General features: G+C 39.0%; 1 protein-coding gene across 1 annotated transcript in view; it reads right to left on the reverse strand.

The window, feature by feature from the left end:
* The window catches only part of pth1r (parathyroid hormone 1 receptor), a 43,341-nt gene extending 36,700 nt beyond the window's left edge, over positions 1 to 6,641 (reverse strand). Inside the window, exon 1 of the mRNA XM_010767629.1 lies at positions 5,555 to 6,641. Coding sequence (XP_010765931.1) covers positions 5,555 to 5,620 — 66 coding nt within the window. The 5' untranslated portion in view covers positions 5,621 to 6,641. The remainder of the gene's footprint in view (positions 1 to 5,554) is intronic.
* Between the last annotated feature and the right edge of the window lie 2,094 nt (positions 6,642 to 8,735).

Genomic DNA, 8,735 nt, shown 5'->3' on the forward strand with positions numbered 1-8,735 from the left:
AAGGAGCTGCATCATGTTGATGTTGGTTTATTTGTCGTTTATTTTGTTTGTACTGTTAAACATGTTCCAGTAAAGAAAACAACGGAATTCCTTTTGTCTGAGTTTCTTTTCTTTCTCTCCCGCGGGGGAGGGGGGGTCGGTCGAATAATCGCCAGGGCTGCCGAATAATCGATTTTGATCATGGTCAGTTTCTGGCAACCCTAGTATTTAGGAATGTTTCAAAGACCCTAATGCAAAGCAGTGCTACTGAATACATTCCAATCAGAGTAACAATAGGTGTGTTTCCCTTGTCTCTATGGTGTGTTCAATATGCTCCTTAAAAAATACTAAATTGAAACACAGAAATTCTAAGAAATCTGGACATTTGCCATAAAGTTAATATCATTGGCTCAGGTATCAAATACAAATGGGAGTACAAATGAAAGCAAAGTGCAATGGAGAGACATGTATCAGATAAGGGAATGAAAAAGAGATAGAAATCGTGTAAGTATGGTGCATGGAAACGAGCAATAATTCGCTTTTTCTTTTGCAGATTTTCTCGGAAATTCAGTTAAAATTCATTTGGATAGACCAGACGTTAGGGCTGCACGGTATATATATTAATTATTTTTTTTAGGACGTGCGATATTAAGTAGGCAAATTAACTCAAACACGTCATGTTACAATTATTTTTGCTGCTTGCTACAAAAGAAAAACTCGTGCTGCTCTCATGTCAGGGGTACTTGAGTGAGTGACANAGCATATTCTGCTTTAGCTTAGCCGATCTCCATTCAGAAAACACAAAAATGTTCGCCTGCCGTCTGTCTGTAGACTTGTCAAAGCATTAATTCATGGTTTTTACTAACCGGTATCAGTATGTTGTTACTTCAGCATCATTTTGAAACGTGTATTACAACTAAATCACTGTCAAATATGTTCACTTTGTTGTAGTTGCCAGCGATTCTCTCGCTAGTTTAGCATACTCAGCCCGGTTGTTGGCCCGGAAAGAACCTCGATTTTGGAGAGCCAGAAAACTGTGAAAAAGTACCCGTTAGCCGGAACTACGCCTAGTGGAAATGCAACCAAATACGAGCCGGGCACGGCACGGCACGGCACGCTTAAACCGTGCTCCGCGCTGTAGTGGAAATGTGCCATTAGAGAGCTTAAACATACGCAGCAGCGAACATGAAGAATTGAGACTGTCAGCTTTTCAAAAGGGCTATAATTTGAAATGTTTGCATGATGTGAAACTGTGTGTTAATTCTTTCAAGCCACTTGTTAAGAACCAATCATAAAATTGTACAATCAGTGGACTGCCACCACCTGATATAACAGTGTGTTATATTGTTTTCTACATTTCTACACAATGTGAAAAGGGCATAAACGATGACAGACGGACACAATACCTGTACAACCAGACATCAACTTTTTGTATTTCGTCTTTAGACAGAGAAATCTCTTTCAGACGTTTTGAATTGAGGCCAGACAATGAGGTACACGTAACAAACACTATTAAAGTGCTCCATATAACCAGAACCTGCACATGGGAAACACAGTGGTGATAGATAGAAATCATAACTCCATGCCTTATCAAAGCTATAATGAAAATGTGTCATCCTTTTCCCACTTGAAGGATTAGTATCATACAAATAATTATCAGCCTACAAACCAATATGTCAAAGCTACCTTGGGGCAAGATCTAAGCTCACTGCCGGTTTGTTTGTGAAGTATAATAATACACACAAACCAGGACTGTCAAAAAACTGTACAAAAGACTACAAATAAACCAATAACAGTAATGTGTAGTAAGATTTAAGAGGTGCTGCAATTATTTATGTTTATATTATTTGTTTAATATTACGGTTATTGTTAATTCCAAGGTATCACAACACCTCTAATATGATATATCCAAACAACCAAGGAAGCATAGAGTCACCAAATCGAATTGATAATGATTGTTTTTACTTGATTCCTCCCTGGTCAAAGATATGACCTTTGAAAATATAGCAGTCATTGCTCATAATGCATTCATTCCAGAGTGGATGACAGCATTTCGAAGAGGTCTCTTATTTGCGCATAATTGTAGATTATCAATGAATATTCTGTCTGCTTGTTTGTTTTTTCGTGGTGTGGATTTCGTGTATTCCCATGACCGGATGGCATGTCCTGCATTGGCCTGGTTTGTAGCTTCCCGCCTGGGGAAGAGCTCACATTTGCTCAAGCTAATCAACAATTAGCAATCCGCTCCACAGATCTTCAGCTGCTAAAGTTAAATAGACTGTTCATTGTCTTTGATAGAAGTGTGGCTGGGCTCTGATTGGTAAATTAACAGGACATTTAGTGCAAAAGTGACCCGTAAAAGCCTTTGTGATGTTCAATAATCCCATTGGAGATAGGTCCAGCCAAGCGTAAAAGCACAACACTAATGGATTTCTTCAAAAGAAGCCTCAACTGTAAAATGTGTTAATTGGGCGTAAAATCCATGCAATAGCACAACAATTTATATTTGTATGAAATGTTAGTGTGTTTATTTCATGAATAAAGCATGTCTTAATGAGGTCTGATAAGAGAGAGAATTAAGATCAAGACTACGACCACAGGGTTTCAACTCCATGAATAAATGCAACGCATTAAAGGTAAATTACTCTCTTCTGTATTTGAGATTTAAAATATTTGTTTTATGATGGAAAATGTTGCACATTATGTTTACATAGGGAGACAATGAAAAAGAATAGTTAATTAAAAAAAATCACTCAGCCTTTCAGTGTAGGGTCAACTGAATTATCTTTCATTAGGAAAGTCCATGGTGATTAACTGCATGATTCTGCAGAGATCGAGTGATTAAAAGTGAATACATTTAAGGAGATGCTTCATTTCATGCTTCTTCAGGCACACATGCAAACTCCCAAAAGTGGGAAAGAAATGATAATAATTCCTACAAGAGATCAGTTAAAAAGCCCTGCAAAAATAAATTATAATATAGGAGCACGTTTCACAAATGCACCAACATGAATTAGTGGGAAGTAATCTGCTGGCCCTAATTACCACAGACAGATTGAGACGAGATTATCCCGCACTCTAATCTGTGTTATGAAATTCCATAGAGGGTTATTTGGCTAAAGCTACTCAGAAGTGTTATTCTGGGGGGGCTCTGTGTGCTTTTTAGGGCCAATTAAATGTTAAGCCTTTTGAATGATACTTTGAAGAGAAAAAATATATTTTTTAAAGATATATTTGCCTGTTATGCCACATCCCCTACTTTTTCATCAATTTTGATGAAACTGTAAACTTCTATTGTAATGTTGTTAGATGTTAAGGTCCAGCGCAACATAGATACTTAAAGGTGACCTATCATGCAAAATGCACTTTTGTACGTCTTTTCTACATGAATATGTGTCCCCAGTGTTCCAGGAAACTCACCAAGTGTCAGAAAACACAACCCTCTCTATTTTCCTCCATACCCAAATCTCTAAAAAAGGGGCTGCAACGGATCTGATACAGACTGATCCAGATTTGAGCACTTCTATGACGTCACAGAAGTGGCGCTATGGCTATTGGGCCAACTCCACCAATCAGGAGGAGACAGCCACGGACATTGCCGTTCGAAAGCGCTGGAGACGCTGTAGTACATATGCCAGGCCTGTAGATGGTGCTGTTCTCACAGAATCAGCCCATGCAAAGACAGTGTTAAATTCAGCGAAATGAGGAATGGCTAAAATACATGATCTGTTTGGTATTTTGAAAAATGAAAAGTATAAATATGCCTTATATAGGTATGGTCCTACACTATATTATTCAAATATAGCATGATAGGTCCACTTTAATCAAGACATTCCCGCCACGTTGAGGAACTAAGCCACTGTTTCTGGGCTAATGTCGCTAATGTCGTTAACAGATATTTTCCACATGGAGTCAAACTGGTAAAAACTGCCTTGTGCACTACAAGACATGACAGCATTTACAGTGCTGACATAATGCTTGGCTATGGTAGACAGATACAACTCCTTCCAGTCAGGAATCAGACACGTGAAAGTCATCACGGGGCAAAACACAGTCATGAGGGAGAAATTAAACGCTCACAAAGGATCCTAAATCAGCGCTTCCGCTTAAAACATGTAATAACTGAATACGTGAGGCAGCCAGTCACGCTGAACAAAGGCTCTGTGATGAGGAGCTTTGTCTGGGAGCTGTCACTGCAACAGGCCAGCTGAGATGAAAAACACAATGCAGACCCAACTAATTCATAGTGTTGTGCTGGTGAAAATTGGCATTAATGACAGGATATATTATTTATAGTAGGCTACATGCTGAGCTTCTGGAAAATGACACAGCCATTTAGTTTGACAACTATGTCTCAATTTAAAATGTAAACTTTATTTTAACCGAGACACACACTTTCCACGCACAGCTTAAGCTTTCAGGGAAATCTACCGTTTGGTCACAGTTTGATGAGAAAATTACTTTTTTTTGCAGAGAGGAAGACTGAGCAAACACCAGTGTAAAAACGGGTAAACACCATGGACAAACACAGCCTTTTAACGACTAAATGTTGAATCAGCTATAAATACACAGCAATGTTATAATTGTTTTCCTCTGCCATCTAAACCAATGAGCCTAGAGGTCCACTGCGGTACAGTGATGGACCACATCACTGGGAAAATGCACTGTACCTCAGAGCCTGGGCGAACTGCCTGTTGAATGCACAACAGCCACCGCCAAAACACACACAGAACCAACTTGGTGTGCTGTCTGCCTGTGTGTCTGTGTGTCTGTGTGTGTGTGTGTGTGTGTGTGTGTGTGTGTGTGTGTGTGTGTGTGTGTGTGTGTGTGTGTGTGTGTGTGTGTGTGGCAGGCCCTCTGGATACAGCTATTTCAATATTTGAAAGCGCAATTATAAATCACAATGTTGGGCAAGAAAATAATTACAGCTGTGCATCAGAGAGGTGAACATGTTCAGGAGCTGCTGCATTTATGAATTAAATGCAACTGCAAAATTGCTTTGGTTCAGTCAGGTGAGAGCTTAAATCAATTTGTAGTTAACACGAAGCCATGCTTATTACATAAACTAGGTTACCAGGCGCTGATTTCCACAAACACTGTGTTGTTGTAACAGTGGGGAGATGGATTTAATGGAAGTGTGATCATTAATTGCAGCAGCTTGTGTCAGGAGCCCTATTAACCCCTACAGTCAATATGTCAATAAGTGTGTCAATAAACAAAACTCCAACACTCTAATAACATGGATTTACAACAACTCCAGATTAGTATGACAGCAATTTGCTACAACGCTTTGCTTTTCTGTCCATCTATTATTGTACACCTTGCAAAAGCATGCTACCTTTTATTTGCAAGAGATGCAGATTCCATTAACATCAGTCAATTTTGTAAATACATTCAGGTTTTTTTCTTATTAAAAATGAATATGGCATTATATTTTCTTCAGCATCTCTTTTATGAAATGCTGCTCTCAGTGACGTGTGCACAGATGAGGCACCGCTGGAACAGTTATTTTTGATAAAACAGTCAAATAAAAATGTTGCATGGTTGTATAATAACACAATATAAAATGATTTACCAGGCATAAAGTGCTGAGAAGTGAGATGAGAAGGAAGTCCAGGTTGTGGAGCAGAGAGGATCCCATCGCTGACCTGAGACAGCTCTACCTCCAAGAGTCCTCGCGGGGTTCACTCACAGGATGATGATGCTCGGATGATATTTGTTATTATGTTTAACTCTCTTCAAAGTAGAGCGAGTTGTATTTCTTCACTCCATCTGGCCTCTCGATGCTTAGGACGGCTTGTGAAATCATAACTCTGTAATCGCCTCGCTCTGCCCTCGATTTAATTTCCTTTAATCTACTATATGCTCAGGCTCAACCCGTTCGCTTTATTTCTCTGCATCTGTCTTTTTTTTCCTCTTCTGAAATTACATCCACATGTCAGAACTATTTATGTCGCTCTCGCTCTGCGGTGGGAAGTTCAAATGATTCTTTGTAGGGAAGAAACCAACGCTGTATTTTTAGGTCTTTTAAATTTCCTCCCAGACTAACTTAAACACTTCAGTATGGAGCTGTGCGGTTTATGGATTATTCCAGTCCACTCTTCCAAGTGTTAGATCAGTGTTGGGCACAAACAATCCCGAAATGTATCACTCCATCACCAGTCGCTATGGGATTTTACTATTTGATTCTCTCATGTCCCCATCAACGCAGTCACAGAGCCGTCTATCGAGCAGAGAGTCTCAGACAGATTTACATTTACCAATACAAACAAATCCTGTCACAGAGCAGAGCGTGAAAGTATTAACTTTTCATAGATCTGTTGGCTTGATTTGCGTAAATCGACTATAGTAACGCACTGTCGCGCTTCACTTTTCTTATTTCTGACTCAAGAAAACCCAACATGGAAATGTGTCATTTCATGTTAACAGGAAACGACGTTTAACTAACACAATTTAGCGTGGCAGTGACACGGGAACTGAATGTATGAAAGTCACACACGGGCACAGTTTACGAATGTTACAAAAAAAAAAAACTCAGAGAAAGACAGAAACGCCAACTTGGCTTCAAGAAGCTCTACTTACTACACCGAGAAAAGCCAAATTCTCCCTGACGGATTGACAGTTCGTACACGCCTGAGTGTTTCTGTAACACAAAAGTTGAAGTTTCTCGTGTTGGGAAGCGTCTCCAGATGTGGCAGGAGGCAGGTCGTGTTCAGTAGTGAGTATGTGGATGGCAGGGGAGGGGGGGCGGAGAGGAGGCAGGTAAAGGCTTCTGATTGGTGCGCACTCTCTTACGTTGGAATAAACCACGACTCCGAAATGACATATTTTCTCACCCCTCAAACAAACTCTACATTCAACAGATCGCAGGGCCTTTGCCAAACCACTTTTTCCCCCTGCAGTCTCTCAAAAGTTGCATCTAGTAGGATTGGATTACCGAGACATAATGCAGGAGACGTCCGTTTTTATCGAAGGCTCTATACGGTTCCTTAAGTAATTTTTGAGCATTTACACATTTCTGAAGTATGGAAATAAACAGTGGACGGTTTGACATGTGTAGAGTTTGTGCACAGTTTCAGGGAAGTACAAACATTTAATAAAAACTGATTCATAACATTTTGTTGATCATGAACAGTTGTATTTAACTCTTATTTATTCACATTGGCGTTAATTCCTTCTCAAACAGACCTTACTGCTGTATGTGTAATAATAAGCAACCAATATGGGCGTGAAAATCTGTGTAAATCAGATATTTCAGTAACAGGGGACATTTAGGGCACAACCAGCACTTTGACTTTTTGCTGATAATGTTTTGGTAATTAACTTGGGTAGGAATAAGAATTTAGGACATGAATTATGGAATTTATTTAAAGTGCAGCATTAGAAAGTACTGTCAACACTAATCACATTTAAAATGCATGACGAAATCCACCCCCCTTAAAAATGGTGTCTGTTTAAATTCATGTTTACAAGCACTTTCCTAAAATTGCATTACGTTGTGAATTACAATGTTGATAATATAATGTTGAAGCTGTTTAGTGAGCTGTTAAAGACAGCCACAAAACAGGAAATTAATGTTTGGATTAGATTATCTATCTTTCTCCAGTCGGAAATGGTTTGTCCTTTTTTACTCTGCAGGTGTTGTTGAAGGTGACGTTCAAAATGCACCCTTTCTGATTCCAAAGGCTTTTTCTACCTGCTGCTTCGTGGCCAGGGTTTGGTTACATATCCTCTTCAGACCAACTCAAGTGTGAAGATTCACAGTGTGAGTTTTCTAACGACTTTTTGGAAAACAAAATTGCCTTTACTCAAACGAGAACACAGAAACTTGCTGTTAATTTATCATGCAGATTTTGACAACAACACGCTTTTATAGTATTATGCAAAACCAGTGCTTATTCTACCTCTATTAAACTGTACAAGCTGAGGGAACAATATGTTGTTATGAATGTGTGGTGTCAACAGTGAACCAGCACTTAACTGTGACAAAATGAGTGAAATGTTCCATGTATTAAACCATGCAGGGCCACAGCTACGATATCAGAATAATGCTGTAATTCAGTAATCACCTCAGAGGCTCTGCGGTTTGCTACACATCATGACAAGCAGCACACTATGAAACAACTAAAAAATAGATGCGAAAGTAATGACACACAGAGATGCACTGCTGCTGTGGACTGAGATTACACATACATTATCAAACGTACAAAATAATGTTTTAACAGCAAAGTTATTCTCTGCCATATGCTACTGCGTAGAGCATAGGTTTGACGCAAAGCAACTGTGGAGAGCAATTTATCCGGATGTGATATTCCCATGTTGTTGACAATGTCATCATATGACATGAAACCACATCTAATGTTAACTTGCTCTGTGGCCTGTCTGCCGGATGTGCACTTAAATATTAAAAACTAGACCTACTGTATTTAGCATTTTCAAGCAGTAAATGAACATAAAATAAATATATACACATAAATACATATCTATAGAGAGAGAGAGAGAAGTGTTGGTCAATTTGTTTTGCACTTTAAATATAACAGTAATGTAGGAAATACACCCAAATAGAGGCTGGTGTCTGAACAGATAATGAATGACAAACGGGTAAAACACTGTTTTTCAAACCTCAATACGGCTTGTAACTTAAATGGACTTAAAGTTAAGTGTTATCCTTATGTGCAAACAATAGAGTGCTGCAGAAATGATTCCTAAAACCTCGAAAATAGTTAGCATTAAAGATAAAAGAATTGTGGTTAGCA

The sequence above is a fragment of the Notothenia coriiceps genome, unplaced genomic scaffold, assembly GCF_000735185.1.
Source record: "Notothenia coriiceps isolate Sejong01 unplaced genomic scaffold, NC01 NC01_scaffold00004495, whole genome shotgun sequence".
Lineage (NCBI taxonomy): Eukaryota > Metazoa > Chordata > Actinopteri > Perciformes > Nototheniidae > Notothenia > Notothenia coriiceps.